This window comes from Enhydra lutris, unplaced genomic scaffold, assembly GCF_002288905.1.
Source record: "Enhydra lutris kenyoni isolate GAN:26980312 unplaced genomic scaffold, ASM228890v2 scaffoldscaffold17, whole genome shotgun sequence".
In the NCBI taxonomy this organism is placed as follows: Eukaryota; Metazoa; Chordata; class Mammalia; order Carnivora; family Mustelidae; genus Enhydra; species Enhydra lutris.
Window position 1 is genome coordinate 37,640,111 of NW_019154101.1, and position 23,378 is coordinate 37,663,488.

The following is a 23,378-nucleotide window of genomic DNA, read 5'->3' on the forward strand; positions in this document are numbered from 1 at the left end:
GGTGTGACCTACCTTCCAGTCACACCTTGCTCACCTCATTCTTACTATTTTCTCTCGTGAAGTCTGGTTTCAGCCACACTGGCCCCTAGCTGTGTCTTTACCATGTTGTCTTCTGTACTTAGAATGCTCTTTCCCATCTATCCACATGATTAACTCCTCTGTTCTCAAATGTTTCTCCTGTGGCACCTCCCCAGTGAAGTCTACACCAGTCAAAACTCCCTTCCCAGTGCCCCTAATCTCTGTTACCCTGTTCTACTTTTTTCTTTTTCTGTAACATCTATCATCCTCTAACATAATTACTTATTTATTTTCTGTTGTCTCTTTGCGCCTGACACATTAGATAATCAATATTCGTTGAATGTTAAATGAATGATATATACCCAAAGATAACATGTCCTTTGATATGATTGTTCCTTTTTTTTCTCTTTCTTTAGCTCTCTGTAACCCTTTTTTATTCACTCATGTTCAAAAGAATATCCCCTTTTGAAGATATTTCTACTTTGAATAGCTGAATCTTTAATAAAGATTAGCTGACAGAGATGTAAGTAGCACTATTTCCTCAAGAGCTAGAAATAATTTCAATTATATGACATACTTGAAGTTGTAAGAAAATTGATCAACACCATTATACTCTGCGTTTTAGTATGATAGCCTGTTAAGAGGTTACCTTCTTTCTGTTTTAATATTACCTAAATTATTCAGATCAGGAATTGGGAAGATTTTTGTTAAGGGGGAAAGAATTGCCATATCTCTAATTGTTGAGATAGCTTTTAAAATGTAGCTTATTTTACCCTCAGGTACTGACTATTGCTGGGTTCTCTCTTGTGTAGAGATTTGACACCTTGAAAGCAGGATGGGTTAAGACTCCTCACAGACACAGGCAGTACCTTAAACACAGGGAATGCCTCATTCAGTAACTCTGTTGTTATGTGTTATATGTTTAGAATAAATCTAGCTTCAGAGAGGTCGTGTGGAAAACATAATGAGCAAGTTTCATGGTTGTTATAGATATAAAAACTATGCTCCTAAAATATGTTTGTAATTACTAATAATGCCATTCATTAAAAGTAGTAATTTGTGCTTGCTTCGGCAATACCTCTACTAAAATTGGAATGATACACAGAAGGTTGGCTAGGCCTCTGTGCAGGGAGGATATGTAAATTCGTGAAATGTTCCAGATTCTTTCAAAAAATTAAAAATAGAGCTACCATATGATCCAGTAATTCTGCTTTTGGGTAATTATCTGAAGACATTGAAAACATCAGTTTGAAGACGTATATGTATGCCTGTGTTCATGCACAATAACCAAGATACGGAATCAACCTAAGTGTCCATTAGTAATGAAGATGTGGTATATATACAATGGGATGTCACTCACCCATAAAAAGTGAATTAAATCTTTCTATTTGTGATAACATGAATGGACCTAGAGGGTATTATGCTAAACAAAATAAGTTAGACAGAAAAAGACAAATACTATATGATCTGACATGTGGAGTCTAAAAACAGAACGAATGAATAAACAAAACAGAAACAGACTCATAGGTACAGTAAACTCTTGGTTACCAGAATGGGGAGGGGTTGGTGGGTGGGTGAAATAACAGGAAGGCAACTAAGAGGTATGAACTCAGAGTTACAAAATGAATAAGTCATGAGTATATAATGTACGGCATAAGGGATATAGTCAATAATATAGTAATATCTTTGTGTGATGATGAAATGGTAATTAGACTTATTGTGGGGATCATTTTGTAATGTATAAAAATATCAAATCACTAAGATATATACCTGATACTAATGGGATGGTGTATGTCTATTATACTTCAATAAAAAATGAAAAATAAATTAACATAATAATTTGTTCAATGATAAATGAGCTAGATTCCCTTTAGTATTCCTTTCTTAAGAGTATAATTTTAAATTATGAAACTAATATCATTACAGATTTTATAAAATAAAGAACAAAAAATTGACCTTAAGTTTACCAGTGTAACACAATCATTTTCATGAATATTTTCTTTTTGCATATTTATCTTTCACACAGTTTTAATAGGGGACATAGTTTTTATTCTGTCTTTTTTGCTTAAATATACGTCATGTCTGTTTCTTCATGTTGCTATGTAGTCATTATCATAGTAATTTTTCAAGGTTACATAATGGTCCCTAGTGTGGCCATACCATAGTGAGCCTAAATATTTTCCAGGTGTTAGAAATTTAAATTGCTTTCAAATTTTTTAAATCATAAATAACTTTATAATGAAAACTTTTGTGTTTGTAGCTTTTTCTGGATCATTTTCCTAGGATATATTCTCAAAGGTGAAATTCCTGTTTCACACAATATGAACATAGTAATGAGTCTTGATTTATTGCCAACCGACTTTCCCAAGTGATTGAACCAATTTTCCGCCTCTAGCAATGTTTGAAAGTGAAGTTTCACTGAGCCCTTGCCTGTGATTTCTCATTTCCCCCCCTCTTTCCTTGAACCTTGTATTGTTAGCATTAAATGCTGGTATCCCATAACAGGGTGGAAATTCAGAAAGCAGTTTTGGGATGTCAGATGTCTGATTCTGTTTTTCTCTCAAAGAGAAAGGAGAGAATTGGTTGAATGTGTTTGATTTAGTTGTACGTCGAAGGATTGGGAAAAAGATAATACATTGTTGGGCTGATCAGTAGAGGAAATTTGGTATTTATATCAAATTAGTGTATGTGACATAATCTGGCTATCCATTTTTGCCATCACAGAGCTTCACTTTGCTGTTTTAGTCTGAGATAAATTGGTTCACAGGAAGACATTATATTTATATGTTTGTTTTCTAAAATCTAAAGTGACACAAGGAACTTGCAACCTAGTTTTATACTTTCCAAACAATTTCACTTAATTTTGGAGGATCACATGATTCCATTTTTCTTAGAATTAAATAATTTATCTTGCTAATGGAGGGTTGGATACCGTAACTGGTCATCCAAAGCTGGTAAAGCAGCTAGTACTTTCCTCCACAAGCGATGGAGAATAGAGGCTGTGGGAAGAAGACTGCTGAGAAAGCACACAGATATTGTGTCAAGAAATAACTTTTTCAGGGCACTTGAGTGGCTTAGTTGGTTAGGCGTCTGCCTTTGGCTCGGGTTATGATCCCACAGTCCTGGGATCGAGCCCCACTTTGGGCTCCCTGCTTGGTGGGGTGTCTGCTTGCTTCTCCCTCTGCCTGGTGCTCTCCCTGCTTGTGCTCTCTCTCTCTCACTCTCGTTCTGTCTCAAATGAATAAATAAAATCTCTTAAAAAAAAAAAGAAACAACTTTTTCTATGAAGGGCTGAAGGAGATGACCCCTTCCCTCTTCTGCTGCTCAGGTTTATTCCACTTATTCCACGTTGCTTTCTTTGCAGACAAACTTTGTATGGCTACTCCCATTTCTTGGGAGTTCTCCTTCCTTGATTCTGGATTACACAGGAAATGAGAAAGGAACACTTGGCATATGCTAGGAGCAGAAATAAAGACTTTGAGACTATTAGGGTATTTCGTAGTTGAAGTTGGAGAGCAAGGAAGATCCAGATCTTTTTTTTTTTTTTTTTTAAAGATTTTATTTATTTATTTGGCAGAGAGAGATCACAAGTAGGCAGAGAGGCAGACAGAGAGAGAGGGGGAAGGAGGCTCCCTGCTGAGCAGAGAGCCCAATGCGGGGCTTGATCCCAGGACCTTGGGATCATGACCTGAGCCAAAGGCAGAGGCTTTAACCCACTGAGCCACCCAGGCGCCCTGGAAGATCCAGATGTTGGTAGGAAGTTTAGAATTTGTTCCAAGTGCAACAAAGCTATTAGAGGGTTTTAAGCAAGAGAGCCAAAGGATCTGCTTTATCTGTAATTTTAATATTATGGTCTAGAAAACTTTAGGAAAAGTGCATCTCAGTGAACTTTGGCACTTGGTATCCAGACAGTTTGGATGATGGGTTTAACGAAAGGAAAGGAGACATGTGTTCCTTAATGCGGAGGGGATGACACCCACGTGTGTGCCTCTCTTCTCCCCTTGTCGCCCCTTGGTCAGGGCAGTGTGGCAGGTTGCCAGTTTAGGACAGAAGGGGATTTCAGGGATTCCTCTCCTCCCTCCAGGTTTTCTCAGACCTTGTTTTCACATCAAGTGATTTGCAAGGTCCTGCCCATGCCAGTGCTCCAGGAGTAACTGATATTACTGCTCTTTGCTTGGCGGTAACTCAGACACTCCAGTGAACCAAGGCCAAGTTCATGATGAAAATGAATAGCGGATTGATGGGAGAGACTTTCAGACGTAAGGCATCCGAGTCACTTCCTTATGCAGACAGTCCCTGGCTTCACGATGGTAGACTTACAGCTTTTCAACCTTATGATGGGACAAAAGTCATAAGAATTCAGTAGGAACTGTACTTCAGATTTTGAACTTGGGTCATTTCCAGGGCTAGCATTAAGCAGGATGCCCCCTTTTGTGATGCTGGGCAGGGGCAGCCACAGTTCCCAGACCCATGCAGTCACAAGGGTCAACGACCGATCCTACTGACAACCGTTCTCTCTCCAAGCAGCCATCCTGCTTTTCACTTTCAGTACAACGTTTAATAAATGACACGTGCTCTCCAGCTTTATTCTAAAGTAGGCTTTGGGTTAGGTGATTTTGCTCAGTTGTCGGCTAATGTAAGCGTTCTGAGTGCCTTTCAGGTAGGCTAAGCTAACCTATGATGTTTGGTAGGTTCGGTGTATTCAGAACATTTTTGACTTTCGGTATTTTCAGCATTCAGTGGGGTAACCTCATCATAAGTGAAGGAAGATCTGTACCTTCTTATCCCTTAATCCCCCGTCCTTCCCAATTATAGCAGGTGGCGAGAAGTGTTCTTAGACATTGCAAGAGCATATTGAGAATCTCTTTTTAGGCCTTTAAAATTGAATAAGGAGCAATGAACTCTGACACTCTTGAGTGCCTGACACTCACACCAGTAAGCTGCTGAACAGTACCCTGCATCTGAAAGGGGCAGTGAAGTGACAGGAAAGGTGGGCTCTGCTAAGTGGCATCTGGGGTTTGCAGAAATTCTGTTGAGAATGAAAACACTGAGATTTTTCTGGTTAAGCTCTGCTATTGGAATCAGGTCTTCACTAATCTGACATTCCAGGCTTCCTTTAGTTTAAATGAGATGCAGAAGCTGCTTAAGGAGGAAAACAATGAGAGACTAGATTACTTCACCTCTTTAATCTGTTTCCTTGAGTTGCTTTTCCCTTAATTACCTTTAATCTAATTCTACTTTCTTTCTCAACACACAGTTGCTTGTGCCCCTTCCGCCTCCCTCCATCTTCTTGATATTTCCTCATGTCCTGTTTGTTCTTCTCTCAAAGATTTGTGGCACTTAACGCATTGTGACCAGCATTCTCTTCTCTTCAGACTAAGTTTCCTGATGATTGGGATTGTGGCTTACTAATTACCATTTCCTCTTATGCTTGGCATATTTCCTTTAGATTATATGAATTTAATATGTTTTAAAATTTTTTATTTTGGTGGAAATCTTTGTTGGAAAATTCTATCATATACTCTTATGCCACTTTAGGATGAGAGAGACATTGAACATTTTCTTATGGCCGTGGGACAATCATTGTGGTCTCCAGTTACGATTCTTGACTTCTGCGATATCTGAAACCATATTTCCTTATGTTAAAAACTTCAGAGCATGCAACTTTTCAGATAGAGTTTCAATTTTAGTTTTTGAAGTTATTTTGTATCTTCTTCCTTGTTACAAATGATCTGGTCTACTGCTTATAGGGTGAAGTTTGATTTCACAGGCGCTGGCTTGGCAGGGGGATTGAGGTCTTCGAACTCTCTGTTAGAATGGAAAGGCCTTGAGTCAGTAAGGGAGCTAGATGTCTACTGTATAAAGAAGTATGTGGTTACTACCAACCAACAAGACTTACTTCCTTCTAAATTTCATGATTCAAAACATTTTCATAGAAGCAGTCACCATCATTCTTTGTTTCCTTGTTTCTTTGTTTCCCCAGCTCTGACAGTGCCAGCCTGCCAAGCCAGGCAGCACTCCCCTCAGGACCTTTGCATTTGCTGTTCTCTCTTCCTGATTGCTCTTCTGCCAGATATTCTTAGGGTTGGCTCCCTCACTTCCTTCAGCTGTTTCTTCAAATATCACTGTCTTTGAGATGCCTTCCATGATGACTTATATAAAATATTACTAATCCCCATGCTTCCCCCAGCCCTCCCTTTATCCTGTATGGTAGATTGGTATAATAATGAATCATGATTCTCTGCCCCTATGCAGAGGATTCTTCTGCCCCTATGCTGAGGATCACTGCTGTTCCCCTCTCCAAGAAATCCATTGCACTTGCCCATTCTCTTGATTCTACACTGGGCCTCATGATTTGCTTTAAACAGAATGTGGCAGAAGCACAGATTCTAGAGCTGTACTGTTTGATGTGGTAACTCTTAGCTAGCTCTATGTGACCACTTAAAATTAAATTAATTACAATTAGATAAAATTTAAAATCTAGTTCTTCAGTTCAGTTAGTCATATCTCAGGTACCAAATGTTGCATGCCACCAGTGGTTACCATATAAGACAGCATGGTTTTGGAGCATTTTTATCAGTGCAGGAAGTTTGATTGGACATTGGGCTCTTCTAGAGTCTATGTCTTAAGAGATCTTGCAGCTTTCACTCTACTCTTTGGGAACACTAATTACCGGGCTTCAAAGAAGCCCAGTCCAGCCAACAAGGCATTTAGAGACCATATCGAGGAAAATTGTGGTATTTCAGCCAGTGGTGCACAATATTTTCTGGACACATGAATGAACCCATTTTAGACTTGCAATCCCAGTTAAATGACAGCTGACTATAACTGCAAGAGTAGTCTCTGGTGGTGCCAGCAGAGGAGCTGGGCAATTTGCCAATCCAAAGAATCTTGAATAATAAGTTATTATTGTTTTATGCCAATACATTTCAGGTGGATTTGATACACTGTAATAATAACAGATTCCCCCTTCAGTCTAATGACTCCAATAGCTTTGAAACTATGCTCTATATAGTTACCTCATGGATTAGGATGTGGAAAAAAAAGAGAAAGATGGAGTGAGCCCATACCACACCTTTCAGTGAAATCTTTATTTGTTTATTTAGGGAGGAAAAAAAAAAAGATTTTTTGCTATTAATTCAACAGTAATCAACAATAAATTAAAATGCTTAGTATTGACTAGCTGATAATTAGTTAATAGGAAGGAGTGCCTGGCTGGCTCAACGGGTAGAGCATGGGACTCTTGATCACATGTTGTAAATTTAAGCCCCATGTTGGGTGTAAAGATTACTTACAAATAAAATCTTTTAAAAAATACCTTTGATAATTAGATTATTGGAGAAAACTACTTTTGCCTTAAAAAATTATTTACTTAAGAATTTGCAAAGTTCAAGTAATCCAGAGCTAACTAGAATCTGGTAATTTAGGATATCCAATTTAGGGTAATCGCATGTGGGAGACTTTGTTCTATTTTGCTCCTCCCTATTTTGGAATCCTACCTAGTATTTAATCTGAAAGCATTCCTTCATTTATTCCTTATTCCCTAAGCATTTGTTGTGTACTTTCTATATATGTCTAGGCAAGCGCTGAAGAGGATTTCAAATGAATAGATGTGAGCCTTATCCTAGAAGAACTGCAATATAATGGTGGGGACAGATGCATGGTCACAATACATCAGGATGAGCTATGCTAGAGAAATAGGAAGTGCTCTGGAAACTCTGAGGGGGAACATACTGAACATATGCAATGTGCTACTCCTTTGTGGTTGGGTGGACGGATGGGCATAGAGGTTAGACATAAACAGATTACCTTGGGAACTTTTTTGGGAGAAAGAACAGAATTATTATTTTATTTTAATAGTAACTTTATTGAGATACTATCCACGCAGCATAAAATATCAAAAAACAGTTCAGTAGCTGTTGGTATAATTACAGAATTGTTCAGCCATCATCACTATCTAGATTTAGAACATTATCCCAAAAAGAAATCCCACACCCACGAGCCATCACTCCCCCATTCTTCCCCCAACCATCCATCCCTAAGCAACCACTGTTCTACCATGTGTTTCTATAAGCTTATCTCTTTCGGCATTTCATAGTGATGGGCTTCTATGTCTGGCATCTTTCATTTACATAACATTTGCAAAGTTCCTCCATGTTGGAGCATGGATCAGTATTTCATTCATTTTTATTGCTGAATAAGACTTTCATTATATGGGTATACAGTATTTTTTTTTTAATCTCTTCACCAGTTGATGTTTGGGTTGTCCACATTTTGGCGATAGTGAATAATATTGCTATGAACATTCATATACAAGTTTTTATGTAGACATTACTTTCAGTTCTCTTGGGTAAGTTACCCAGAAGTGGAATTGCTGGGTTACATGGTAACCCCGTGTTTAACATTTTAAGAAACTGTTGGATTGTTTTTCAAAGTGGCTGCACCATTTTATCATTCCACCTGCAGTATATAAGGGTTCCAACTTCTTCACATCATTGCCAATACGTGTTATTGCCTGAGAACAGAATTGTTTTGAATGAAAATATAAAGTCATTAAAATAGAAAAATTCCCATTAGATTATGTTATACTCACTAAGGCAGCCCATATATAAGTCATGTGATATTGGAACCTGAAGCTGAATGCCTTTTGTAGCTCTGTATACAAAACAACCCTGTTAGGGTCTAATTATCTTATCATTAATGTTCACCAGGTGGTTAGGAAATGCTGGCTTTCTTTTATGTCTAATTGAGAGGTAAATGATTATTTGTATAATACTGTTGAAAGTTAAACCCATTTCTGACATACAATTAAATGTAATTGAAATAGGACAAATTGAATAATAAAATTAAATTTACAAAATATTGTATGAAATGTATGTTCTTCTGTAGGATATTTAGGTGGTGAGCCAGCATTAGGGCTCGAGCCCCACATTTTTACTTAGTTGGCGTGGTTCCCACGTGCCCACACTTGCCTCTTCTACTTCCCTCCCTTGGCATATCAAAGGAGTTCACGAGACATTTCCCTGCTAACGCCCTTTGCAGAGAGATTGTTTTAAAAAGTGCTGAAGTTTTATGTGGTTAGGAAGGAAAATAGATTCTCCAGTCCTGTGGGGCATTCTCACACTCAGATTTGTTTTTCATGAATCTGAGAGACCTGACAATGATACTGTAAAAAATGGGAATGTAGATTGGACAGTCATAGCACCCTGCTATCTTGTCCTGCTCTCCACTAGCTTCCCAGTGCCCATGACTGGTTGTGTCACATGCTCGGTTAGGATTTCATTCAGTGGTTTTTGCAACCTGATATCTGCTCAGCTCTTTGGCACTAAATGTTTAAGTTCCCTCAGTGCACACACCATCACACTCCCTTGTTCTTCTGCTAGTGTTTAGTTTCCTCTTTTGGAAGTACTCCTCTCTCTACAAGACTCTGTTTAGACAGCACCTCCACAAAGAAGTATTTCCGAGCCCCCTAGTTCTACCAGGTCCCAAAGCACTGATGTTGGGGGCCTCGTTTACCACAGTGAAAAATAAAAAGCAAACAAACAAACAAAAACAGAAAATGTCCTCAGCCTTGTAGAGCTTATCTTTTATCTGAGAGAAACAAGTGAAAAACAATAACCATAATAACTAAATGCCTACTTTGCTTAGTAGAAGGTGATGGGAAATGTAGCGGATGGGAGAGGTGGAATTCTACATTAAATAGCATGGGTGGGTGGGCTTCACTGAGAATGCCTCTTGGGAGGAAGAATACGCCATGCGGATATCTGAGGAAAAAAGCCTTCCAGGCAGAGTCAACAGCAGCCAGTGAAATCTCCTGTCACGAGAGCATCTGTGTTGAATTGGTAAAATTCCAGCCGTCAAGGAAGTTGACTGGCTAGTGTTCCCAAGTATCCTTTCTGTAGACATATATATATCCATGTGGGTGTTTGAAATTCTAAAAATAGTTTTAACACAAATCTCTCTGATGCGATTTCCACTCCCTGGACCCCTAGCCAATGCTCATTTTGTGGACTAATAATAATCCAAAACTCCCCTTTGGGCACTACTGTACACCTAAATCATACGGATCCTATTATCTTCTTTCTCCGCCAGGAGATCAGGATTCATGCTTCGTGAAATACATGCTCCGTAATCACCGTGTGTTTCAGGAGGACCGGCACTGCTTCTGTGCTCCCTTCTCTGAGTCACATTCCTTTATGCTCTGTCTTCTCTCAGTTTTTAATCCCCTTCCCCATCATCACCCAGTTGGTGTTTCCTGGTTTCCCTTTTGTGCCAAATCTGGAAACACTGCCTGGGAATCCTCATCGTATTTGATCAACCAGAAGGCGGAGTTATTCTTCTGGTTCCTTCACTTTCCTTTTAGCAACGTGCATTAAATAGGTTCATGTCTGGGACTTCCCTTTCAGAAAGAAGAACTCTGGCACAGCCCTTGCGCATTATTTTAAGAATCTTTACCTCTCCCACATTTACTGGTTAGATTTGGGTTTGGGGGGGAATACTCTGGATCACTAAAGTTTTTATAAATCTGCGTTACCCACTGTTTTTTACTGTTGGCTTTTAAACAACATGCTTTTTCATATCATTATTTTATATTTCCAGGTGCCTTGGGAAGTAGATACCTTAGGAGTATTTTCATCAATCTGGAGCTTTCTGCTTTAACAACACAATAATCTAAATTTTAAAGAATAGGCTCAGGACCTGGGCATGTTTGTATATATTTCTGGATTAAAATGTATTTTCCCTGTTTCTCTACTGTCTCTTCTGTTTCCACATATCAGAGACTTTAAATGTCAGAAGATCGTCTTACTTGTCTTGAATGTCACACCTGGGGACTTCTTCACAAGCCACATTTCTCAGTAGAGATGGTGAGGGTTTTGTCACATAGTCATTTGATGCTCACGAAGGTGCTAACTGATGTGGGGATATGCTGATTTGTGCTTGCCACACAGTCTGGTTTTATAGATGCTATAAAGGTATCTATGGATTTTAGAGAATGTGCTTTTCTGCTGTTCTTCACTTTATTAATTTAAATTTTTTGTCAAGATAATAATTGTAAATAGTTTAAAAGTCAAATAATATTCACAGTTCTTACTGGAAAAACCAACGTTCTGTCATTCATCTCCCCTCCCCCACCAGTAATGTTCTCTTTTAAATTCATTACTTGTGAGGCGCTTGGGGAGCGAAGTAGGTTGAGCATCACACTCTTGATTTTGGCTCAGGTCATGATCTCAGGGTCAGGGGACTGAGCTCCTCTCTGCCAGGGATTCTCTCTCTCCCTCTCCTCCTTTCCCCACCCCACTCCCAACTCACACTCTCTCTCTCTCTCTCTCTCTCTAAAATAAGTAAAATCTTTACCAAAAAAAAAAAAAAATCATTATGGGTGTTTTTCTTGTGTTTAGCTCTGGTTTTCACATCAGATGATTATTCTGGTTTTCTAGATTATTTTTCTTTTATTTACTGTGGAAGATGAGGATTTAGCCTGCGAATACCCTGTCATCCCAATATAGTTACAAAAAAAGCTATTTAAAAAATTGTTGTGTTCAGAAGCAAAAACTGTATTGATTCTAAAATTGTGCTAGAATATGATATTTTAGAAAACAAAAACCGGAGTTTTCGTAATGCGTTATAAGGGAACTGCACTAAAAGCAAAATATTAGAGCCAGGAGGTGTTTATGTGTGTAATTTTAAGAGGATAACAATAATACCAGCATTCGAATAGCACATGAGAAAATTTTCATTTCCTCTTACCTTGCAGTAGCCAGTGAGTAAGCTTTGTTTTTAAACCCTAGTCAGTTAGAGTCTTAATCACCAAACATTTAATGGGAACAGAGGTGAAAGGTTAACCCTACTTAAAAGAATGAAAGTACTAAAGGCAGACTGTTCTGAGAACCATAAATTTGCATGGAAAACCTCACAAGGGAAAAATCGTAATTGCCTCAGCATGCTAGATGGGACGTATTTGAAGATAATTGGAGACTGTCTTTTATGTGTTCTCTTTGGTTTAGTTTTGATTTCATGTACTTTAATTTGTTTCCATCTCTTAGTTTTTTTCCTTAATATATTCTAAAGAATGTAAAACACTTCTGAGGATCTCATTACTACTTGTGAAATTGCCTGCTCTTGTACTATTGGATGTAATTTTTTTTGCCAGTCTTATAAGAAAAAGGTATCTTTGAACAGGCTATTCTATTTTAGTAGTCTGACAGGAGTGATCACCCTAAAAGCACATTTTGTGTAAGCTCAAATATACTATAACAATTTCCCTTAGGTGAATATTGTAAAGATTTTTGTTTTGCGTCTTTAAGTCCTGTCATCCTTATGCTTTTATTCATGTTTCGTCATTCATATGCGTAAAATTTATATTTTCACTTCAGACTTTGCTTAAATATTAGTCATTCCCTTGACAAATATGGTCAGTAGTCTAATTGACATGTTTCATTAGTTGGTGAACATAGTAGGTTACAAATTCAACTTTTGCTTCTCTTTGCAAAGGCCCTGAAACGAGAGTTAAAGGAGAAAGAGTATTCTGTTCTGAATGCTATCGACCAAGCTCGGGTTTTCCTGGCTGATCAGCCAATTGAGGCCCCCGAAGAACCAAGAAGAAACCTACAATCAAAAACAGGTGAGATTGGTTTCTTTCATATGTCATAAAAACACATGTGAGGGGAACAAAATCCTGAAATCAAGTAGGAGATTTCCTTACAGTATTTCAGGATCTGATACTAAAATTTTTTCTTCTAAGTGTTAGTTTAATCAAATATGTCATTATTAACAAATATCTAGATTTTTACATTAAAATGAGATGACTGTATGCATCAATATCCTTATTTTATAAGGAAATTAACTGCAGACAAATAGATTTAGTAAAAGGCATACCGTAACTAAAGGTAATTTCTTTGAGAAAGAAAAATGTGTATTTCTTATATTCAAACAAATTACATGATAAATGATTGCAACTAGAGGAATGGCATTTAAAATACAATATATATAAATACATAAAAATAAGCAAAGATTTTTTTAAACTCCTGTGTTTTTAGATTACTTTTTAAAATAAGCCATAAAGTAAAACACCTTTCTTTTAAAAGCAGACAACAGACTTTATTTAATTTAAAATTAACCTATTCATGTACTGTTTATATACTTTGGCTGAAAATTGAAACAGAAACTACCTTCTCAGCAAATAGCTGTAAACCACACAATAAACTTAAGAGATGAATCGGGGGCCAACATAGATCTTTGTTATGATTTTTCACTGTTGGCAATAAAAGCATTCTGATGCATTTTGAAAAACAAACATGCCATTCAAAATATTTTTTCATCTTTCACTTCACATGGTGAAGACAGACCTAAAAGACTGCCTCATGCTGTGTACAGCAGCATAATTCATGAGCATTTATTACTTGTTAGGAAAGTACAGTTGGAAAATGCTTTCTTTGACTATAGCCGAAACCAGAGCAGACGTTTGGACAAGTAGCCATTTTCCTCGTCATCCTTTGTCAGATCAGCCCTACTTCAACCTGAATAAATTTCCCATCAAGATCATGATAGTCTTAACCCTCTAAGCCTAGCTATGTGTGTCTTTGTACACACACACACACACACACACACACAGAGCATACCTATCTCTTCTAACTTTCATTTTCTGCGGGCAGCATCATTGTCTTTCCACTCAGCCTACTGGTGACTCAAGTCATTGCTGGGTCTCCACCTTTCAACAAACCCCACAGTGTGCAAATCCCTCCTAATTGATATTTCTGGCTTTGAAGAAGTACTCCTTCTGAGGATTCTGTTATGTATGTACTGTACGCACACACATACATGCACGCAGCCTACACATGCACGTGCTAAGTGAATGCGTGGGTGAGCTGAGCACCTGTGGGGATGCTTGGGCAGCGGGTGGAAGAGGGAAGACCACTGGGATGGGATTATCACAGCAGCAGGGAGGAGCAAAGCCCCTGCAGGGCACAGTGTGCTTAGGCAGGAGGCGGGAATGAGGGGTTTGTAGTGGCTGTCTGGTTTAGAGTGCAGAGGACCTGGAAAGTCAGAACATTTCAACTCAATATAACAAGAAAGAAGGCACTATTAATTGTTGTTGTTAAACTTGGAAAAAAAATGAGTTCACTCATCTCAACTTCTAGCCAATTTAAAGTCCACCTTAAATCTGCATTTCTTGTCTCCTTGCTTCCCCAGTACTTTCCAGAGCACAGAGGCAACATTTTTATGTTAAGCTACTTCATCGCGGTAAAAAAGTGTTATTATATCACTAAAGCTTCACTTTGCTCTAAATTTTCCTTCTCGGTGGGTAGTCAGTTTAAGGGGAGTGGTAATAATCGCTTTTTTGCCTTTTTATTTGGCTATTAGATTTGGTATATTTCTAAGCCGCTTTCAGATACTATATTGGGGGTCAAGAAAAAGTCATCTGTTTAACTTTATGATTTTCTTGGTTTTTGTGGTTTTTTTTTTTTTTTATGATTAGTAATTTTTATACTTTCCTCCTATACTGATACTGCTTTCTGCAATGCTGGCTGATTTTACCTGCTGTTAAAAGTAAATGAAAGAAAATTATCCATAATAGCTTTTGTACCTTTGTTGTTTACCATGATTTTTGTAGAGCTGCTATCAGAAATAGAGAGCATTTGAAGATGAGTTGTACATGGAGTACTCACTGTGGAGGGGAATCGATCAGGGAGAAATGATATAATGATTTTTTTAAAAAAGATTTTATTTATTTGAGAGAGAGAGAGAGTGAGAAGGGAGAGGGTCAAGAGGGAGAAGCAGACCCCCGAGGACCTGGGAGCCCAATGCAGGACTTGACCCCAGGACTCCAGGATCATGACCTGAGTTGAAGGCAGTTGCTTAATGACTGAGCTACCCAGGCGCCCCTGATAAAATGATTTCTTATTGCATTTAATAAGCAGTTATTTATTATGTTGTATGTACCATGCATAGTGGCACAGCAAAATGGATCCATCTCTCTACTTTTAAGTAACTATTTCAGAAAGTACTTCTCTACGTGACTTTTCTAAATGCCTTTTTTTCTTCATCTCTTTTTTTTTTCATTTTTTTTCCATTATTAATTATCTTGTGTATGTGTGTGTGGCAACCTGTGGTGTTTTACTTTATTGTTGAGTATTATAGGTATGAATTGCTCTCAGGAATCTATTAACTGACAAATCCTATGAAAAAGAAAGAAATTAATTATTTCAATGAAATGATAAGTAGCTGATAATCTCATCAGATATGCTCTGCTGATATTTCCCCTTTCCCCCAGTTTTATTGAGATATAATTGACAGAAAACACTGTAGAAGTTTAAGGTATACAACATAACAATTTGATGTGTGTATAGATTGTAAACCGATTACCATGATAAGTCTAGTTAATGTCCATCACCACACACAGTTACAAGTTATATTTCCTTGTGATGGGTACTTTTAAGATCTAATCCCTTGCCACCTTTCATGAATATATATTTTAAATACTCAGTAATCACTACTAACATTACTGCCTTACTTTAAGCCCTTGTCATTTTTTGTTAGGACTAGTGATAATTCTTTCTTAATTGGTATCTCTGCATCAAATAAGACACTACAGTGATAAATCTGAAACTCAGAACTGGCATTTACTTCCCAGGCTTAAAAACCACCAGTAGCCCCTGGAAGGGCATCTGAGCTCCTTCCCCTGAAGCCCAAAGCTACACAGGGACTTGGCCCCAATTTTCCTGGGTGGCAGGAAAACTGCCTCCTCTCCTGGTTTTTCCTGCCTGTGGGTCTCTATTACCGCAGGAGTTTCTGACTCCTTCCTTGTTTGCCCACCCAGCCCCTGCTCATCCTGTCACAGTCAGCGATGGCGCTCTGTCTCCCCAGCTGCCTTCCTCTCTCTGCTTTTCTCCGTGCTTCCCCCATCATCTCCCTGACTGTGTTACTGTGTCCAGAGCTCAGCTCTTCCTTTCCTAGCGATCTTTCTCCCTTATGGAGAAACTGAAAAAGTGTGTAAAATTAACTGAGCAGCCAAAATAAATATTATACAGCAAATACAGTGAAGATCCTACTCGGACTCATGGAAAAGCAGCTCTCTCCGAGGTATTAACTCTTACTTTAGACACTGTTGTAACTAGTTTAACTTGTTTCCCAGTGAATGGTGGGTATGTAGCAAAATGGAAATGACAGGACAGGGAGAAGGGTGACAGTGAGCGATGCCTGCTGGCAGTCTGACAGCAAGGAGGAGAAAGAAATTCTAGAACGAATATATGAGGCTTCTAAAATAAAACAAAACAAAGTAGTCTTTGGGGCTTTTTACAATAAAAGGAAATTGAAGCTATGAATTATGGTTTGTTTATTTTTTAATTTTTTTTAAGATTATTTATTTATTTATTTGACAGAGAGAGAGAGATCGCAAGTAAGCAGAGAGGCAGGCAGAGAGAGAGGGGAGGAAGCAGGCTCCTGCGGAACAGAGAGCCCGATGCGGGGCTCGATCCCAGGACCCTGGGACCATGACCTGAGCTGAAGGCAGAGGCTTTAACCCACTGAGCCACCCAGGTGCCCTGGTTTGTTTATTTTTGAAGACGGAATATAAATCAGTTAAGAGAAGGCATAGGAATTTATGCTACATTTTAGTATATTTCCTTTTAAAATGGCAACCATAAAAATCTAGAGCTAAATAGGTGAAGTGTGGCTGTCTGGAACCCTAACTCCTCAGAATAACTCATTCTACCTATAAATGGTTCTTAAGTAAATATAATTTTTAATTGAACTGAAATCATCTGAATAATTATAGGTATTTTGCAGAGTTCACAGCTTTGTCAGTAGCGCCCGTATCTGGTTGGAGCCACATGGAACTGTTTAATTTGTTTTAATCTGTATCATGTCACTATATTAATTTTCTTTTTAACACAGTTGAATTGTTTTTCATTTGATTTTAATCACCTGGTTTATATCTGTGAAGAGGTAGAATGATAGAAGAGTAAATTTTTCATCATCCTTTTGATTGTTCTTTGCATGTCTAAAACCACTCTCATGTTCTCTTAACTACCCCCAATGAGTCAGGTCGATAAAACAGTATGCCTTTTTCTTTCCCTCCCTTGCTTCTTTCCTTCCTCCCTTCTCTCTTTCCTTCCCTCCCCCCTTCCTTTTCAGTAAAAATGCAAACGCCAAGAAAATAATGTGATGCTGAACAAGGTCGCAAGCTAATGTAGCATAGATCCAGGAACAGAGCTCAAAACTTCTATGTTGGTGACCTTTCTTAATCTGAAGTGTTTTGGCTGGCTTTCACCACATCTCTTATCTCCTCTCTCTCTCTCTGCTTATTGGCCACTGTCTTGGCTTTCTCCTCTTGCAGTGTCTAGAGCCTCTTAACCCTGCACAGCTGTTTCTGGCTTCTCCTTTATTCTCCCAGCCTCCCCTTACTGTTACCCCTTACTGTTCTCAGTCCCAGCTTTTCAGTTCCTTTTGAGAACCACGTGGCTGCCCTGGGATGGGAAGGTGGACGTACAGACCATCTGGGGACTCAGTCACAGTCAGCCTTAGCCCACTCTGGCCCCCAAACCTCTTGAGATAATCAGAGAGTACACGTGCCTTCTCACCTATTTGTCACCTACAGTTCAGGTTAAAGGTCGGATTTGCAGAGATGTCCCTCTCTCCACACTGCATTGGGATGCCGGCACACGTGCGCACATGTGCGTGTATATTTTATGATTTGAGGTTATGGTATCAGCTGCTAAATAAAACTTACAGAGGATAGTTCACCTCTGAAAGTGTTTACAAAGTTGTGCAATTTATTGTATATTTAGATCTAGGAAAGCTCTTTTCCTCTTCTCAGCTTTTCATTTTTAAGATAAAGAAGATTGCATTATTGTCTTCATCAATTTCCCCATGAATCTTCTTTAAAAACCATGCCAGTTAAGGCATTACTATTGCTACAACTAGTATTTTATTCTAGACTGTCTGAACATTATTTCTTTTTTGGTCTGGTATACTTGGTTAGTTGATTTTGTTTCTTTTCATTATAGTCCTGGAAAAAAAGACATCTCTTAGTTTATTGTAGTCTTTTTCTGCTTTGTGTGTGTGTGTGTGTGTGTGTGTGTGTGTGTATACTTTGTATAATTAGGTATGACTGTACTTGTGATTAATGGTTATCGTTTTTTCAGATGCTAAAATATTAAGGGTTAACATTTTTCCTCTTTGGTCATTGACAGCTGGCTATTTACATTTACTGGTAGTTAGTATGTTAACTCAGGGTATAGTGTTTTCTTTGAATTATTTAATGATTCATAGTATTTTAGATAGCCAATTATTAGGAGTACTTTTCTCCTATGTGAAATTTATATGTGATGTAACAAAGAAGTAATAAGTGACATTTTTTAGTCCACTAGGTCAGTCCATTTTATGCCAATGTTAGCAAACTTATGCAAATAAAATTTCATGATCATTAAATGAGTGCAATGTGAAACTGTCATACAGTTTAGTAGAAGTTACTTTTATACTGATTCTTAGTATGACTTAGGTTTACAAAAAAAGATGGCAGTAACTATTTCCTTGCAACTCATAAAATGAGACCAAATTACACATTATAGCGTAAGTAATTAGGCTCGTAAAACTGATGGGTGTTTTTTCCCAGGGCATTTTTGCTTTCCTAATTCCAGCTTTATTAATTAGAACCCTAGTCATAGTAAATGGCAGATACCCAACTTCCATAAGTGTAGACACAAGGGGAAATGTATTAGCCTCCATAGCTAAATTACAGGAAGGGCAAGGTCACAGCTGGTCACAGGGACTAGAATGCCACTCAGAAGCTTGTTCTTTCTGTCCTCCTTTCTCTTTTTACAAGTTTTGATTTTCTTAGCTGTCCTCTAACCATCTACCTTATGACCTCCTACCAGGGAGGGACAGCCTTCGTTAGCTCCAGCACATCACCAGAGAGGGCTCTGATGGGCTCAGCTTGAGTACCATGGAGCTCAGGGTCTACTGGGATTTGTGTGCCCATGCTATAAACAGACGCTTCCAGTGGGCCAGGTGTCTCACATGCCTTGTCTCCTTTAATCCCTGTAACAACTCCCTGAGATGTGAATACTGTTACCACCCATTTGACAGATGAGGAAACAAAGGTTTTATGGAGTGTGGAAGCACACTGTAACTCAGGACAGAGCCGGGGCGCCATGTTGGCTTAGTCGCTAAACTTGGCGCTCTTCACCACCATGGTATACCCTCTTCATTTTACCCCAGTAATCCTAAGTGCTTCCAGCTATTTAGTCAAAGTAATTTTCTATATTCTGCTACTTTAAAAGAAATTTCATACAGTAATTAAATATATTTTGTAACCCTTTACTTTTCCCTTTACTATTGCTCATTCTGTACTGAAATATCAGGCTGCTTAATCAGATGGCATCCCAATTCACTGATTTCCCTAGCATCAAGGGAGGAGGTGGTTAGGCAATATTAGACTTTTTAATTTTCATATAAAAACTTGAAGGATAAATAATAGCTTTCAGGCCTTATAGACCAAGACAATAATTTAATTAGCTTCTCAAGTCCAAATTAGATTAGTAATGTGGTAATGCATGAAAAAGCACAGAAAAATATAATATTGCTTTCTTTTTCAGTGTTCCTTAACTACAGAGCAGCGATGTGATCCCTCCCCAATTAAAGTTCTATAATGTATATATGGATGTAATGAATCTAGTCTTCAGCTTTCCTAAAATATGTGAGTTGGCTGACTAAGCCCACTGATTGGGTAAAAATTTCAAAAACTTTTTTGTATGGTAATGAATGCCATAGTAATGAAATCAAATTAAATAAACAAATCAACATTCTTGATGAAGAATTATATGATAACAAAGGTTAGTTTGATGGGCACAGCATTTTAAATTAATTGTTCACCATCAGCTATGTTCTCTAATCACTAATGCAACCATCCGTAAATTACATTTGCCTCATAAAAAAGAGGGCAGTATTTTACATGTATGTATTTTATTGTAATTGACATTTGGGATGTTACTTTTTTTAAAGTATAGGAGGATACTAAACTCTTTTAATGGAGTAGTATACTTATCTTGTTTTTGTTGTTCCTCTTGAAGGCTGGAATATTCAAGAGTGAGTTAAAGGGTTTGCCATTTTTCAAAAAGTTTAATGCAAACAAAGGCATAAAATTTTCTCTTCAGTTAAACTTCTTACTTATTATGGCAGTACATAAACGTAAGACGGGCCTAACTTCTTTTGTAAGAATGGCTAAGTATTCTAGGTACTGAGGATATGATAGTGAACAAAACATATCCTTCCCCTCCTGGAGTTTACATTCCCAGTTTCCCTTCTTTCTTCCCAGTACCATCCCCCAGCCCCCAGGGACTTGTCTACTACTGTCCAGCACTCATCAATGACTTGAAAAAATTATAAATCAGTCATTAGTATGAGGAAATTCAGGGAATATTCAATTACAGAAAATTGAAAGCTGGATGATCTCAGGTTGCTTAGTCAGGTCTGTTCCAGGGTGTCTCTGATGTTCCTGCTCCTTTCCTTGGAGGTTAATTTTCTTAATGATCTGTCTGTCCTCCTTCCTCAATTCAATGCTGGGTTTATTTACATTGGCTTACTTTACAGGAAGAATAAAACTTAAAAGTGTCCAGACTTGGTTTCTATCTTCATTAACTTCTGATCAGATGTACCATTCATCTCCTTCCACAGTGTGCTCTGACTTTCTGGTTTCCTCTCTGTTTTCCTTCCCTCATTAAGACCTTGTATGTGGGTTTTTGTGGAAGATACTCCCTAAAGGTCTTTATCTTGGAGTTCCTGCTTTTCTCTAAATGTATCTATTCACCCGTCCTTTTTTTTTCTTAAGGATTTGAGAAGTCCCTTGGCAACGTGGATGGATTCATATCATCTTTATGATATTCCTACTAAAAGATTTAGGTAACACATTAGCAGGTTAATCTAGTCTGGGTCACCTCTTAATATTGTCACTCTTATAATGTATTAGATGAACATAATTAGAAATATTACAGTAATCAGCTGATGGCCCTTGATGGTGTACTTGTAATCTATTTCATAATGATTGTTATCATCGCACAAAATAGGAAATGGGCGGAGTCCTCTTAAACACTGATCATCAGAGGGATTAAGTTAATCTTAATCATGTAATCAGGAAACGTGGAGAGAATATATATCCCATTATTTTAATCAGAAGCATCTTTTGGTTATGAAGGTAAGAGAGAAATGGAGGGCAGGTAAAGAGAGAGATAGTAAGAGCCTACGGGGATGCTGTTTTGTGTGTGTTTGTGTGTGTGTGTGTGTGTGTGTGTGTGTGTGTGTTTTGTTCCTGTGAATTCTTGTTGGTTAATATATTGGTTTGCTTATGTAAAAATCCCTAGAGATGTCTAGTGATACAGGGATGCTGTTTTGTGTGTGTGTGTGTATGTGTGTGTGTGTGTTTTGTTCCTGCGAATTCTTGTTGGCTAATGTATTGGTTTGCTTATGTAAAAATCCCTAGAGATGTCTAAACCTCCCAGACTTAGTAATAAAATTATAAAAGGAATCATAAAAGAAATGAACCATTTTTTGAGGCGCTCTTATGTGCCAGGCATGTGCCAGTAGCTTTACAGTTACTAACTGAAGTTCAAAGAGATAAGGAATATATTTATTATGTAACTCGTTAGTGTTAGAACTGGCATATGATCTCTTAGTCTTTCCTTACACTAGATTGTCCAGGAGTAAAAATGCTACTCTGGAAGGTTTGTTTGGTTTTTGTTTTGTTTCTATATTTGCTTGCCTTAATATTTCCTTTTCATCACTTGGTGAAATACAAGATTATAGATACATGTAAAAAAAAAAAAGCAAACAGTAAAAGTAAGATATTTGGAATTACCAAGTTTTAAAAAAAAAACCTTTGTAAGGTTTGTCCTTCTCTTTGACAGTAAAGACCTTTTTATAATCACTTTATATGGGTATAGGGAGGAGGAAGGAAAAATAAGTGGAATATAAAGTTTAGTATTCTCAGTAAAGAGTTAAGCTAAAAGTTCCATTGAGCCCAACTCGGTTCACTAATTATATATTGAGGACATACAGGTCTCTAGACTGGTATTGCTGAAACCAAGATGGAAAGAAAGAAAACTTGAATGACGTATGGGTTAGAACCTATTCACAATGGAGATTATATATGTCAATTTCATATGGAGAAAGAAGATACAATGAATATGGAAGATCATTATTTAAAGCAACTGGGGTGATTCTAATAAAGTTCTGTATTATTTCATAGGAGAAACATATACTTTCTTTATTGTAAAATGTTTTTGTATAAGCACACATAAGGAGATTGTTTTCCTTTCTACTGTTAAGATTTCTTTGAGATGTATGGTGACTTTGGCTTTCTTATAGAATTAAATTTTAAAGTTAAAAGAACCCATTAGAATAAAAATGATTTCCCAGCATGAGAAAATAGGGTTCCCACTTGATAAAAGTGAGTTGAGCAGGTCATTTACCTCTCCTAGGAGCCAAGGGCATGATGGGGTCAGGGCTGGCCCCAACCCTAGTCTCTGCTCTTTGTCCTGCTTTGTTCCACCTGCATTTCAGGGAACCATGGCACAGCCTTTCTCAGCTATGGTGTGGAAGATACTGAGGTATAAATGCCACCAATTAATTTGCATAGTTGAAGAATAAAGATCATTGGACAAGAGAGAAAAATTCAGGATTGATCATTGCTTTCTACTCTCTTTTGTCTTTTTCTTCTCTCTTCTTTCTAAAAGGTAGTTATTAATTCTTCCTAAAAGATAGTTGTCTATTGTAACACAATAAAGAAATCACTATTTCAGTTACATAAATATGGAATTAATATAACAATATTTATAATAAAATTAATCTATTATATATTATGTATAAATACATGCTATGAATGTAGAAAGTAAATATAATTGCACCCTCAATGGTCAGTTAAATAGGAAGGCCTGAAGAGAAGGGAGAACCAGAATGCTGCCTCTCAAAAAAATCCACGGAGAAGGACACACACACACACACACGCACACACACAAACACACATACTTCAGGGAATAGGAAAGTGACAGAAAAAGCTACTCTGGTCTGAAAATTGTCAGTAAATTTATTTGGTTTTATCCTGCTGTTTCCTCCTTCTCTCAGATTAGCCTCTATTACTGCCTTTTCAAATGCAAATTAAATTACCCTCTTATCTCTGAGCTTCATTTGCTCACTAGGCCTTCAGTATTTAGTGGCCCTGCCATAGCGTGAAAATGACACAACTCATCGGAGTGGAAATACTCCAGCTTCAGCAGCGGAGACCAGAGAAATCAATTTGTAAGCCAAGAAGCTGGCAGTGCTCTGTCCTGACAATACGTTACAGTCATCTGGGGAGCTTTTAAAATATA

The 23,378-nt window shown here is 37.8% G+C and overlaps 1 protein-coding gene across 2 annotated transcripts in view; it reads left to right on the forward strand.

Moving 5' to 3' along the window:
- LOC111147605 (utrophin) overlaps positions 1-23,378 on the forward strand; it is a 552,279-nt gene that overhangs the window by 430,807 nt on the left and 98,094 nt on the right. For both annotated transcript variants that reach the window (XM_022503758.1, XM_022503757.1), the window contains one exon: positions 12,511-12,640. In XM_022503758.1, the coding sequence (XP_022359466.1) occupies positions 12,511-12,640 (130 nt within the window). The remainder of the gene's footprint in view (positions 1-12,510; positions 12,641-23,378) is intronic.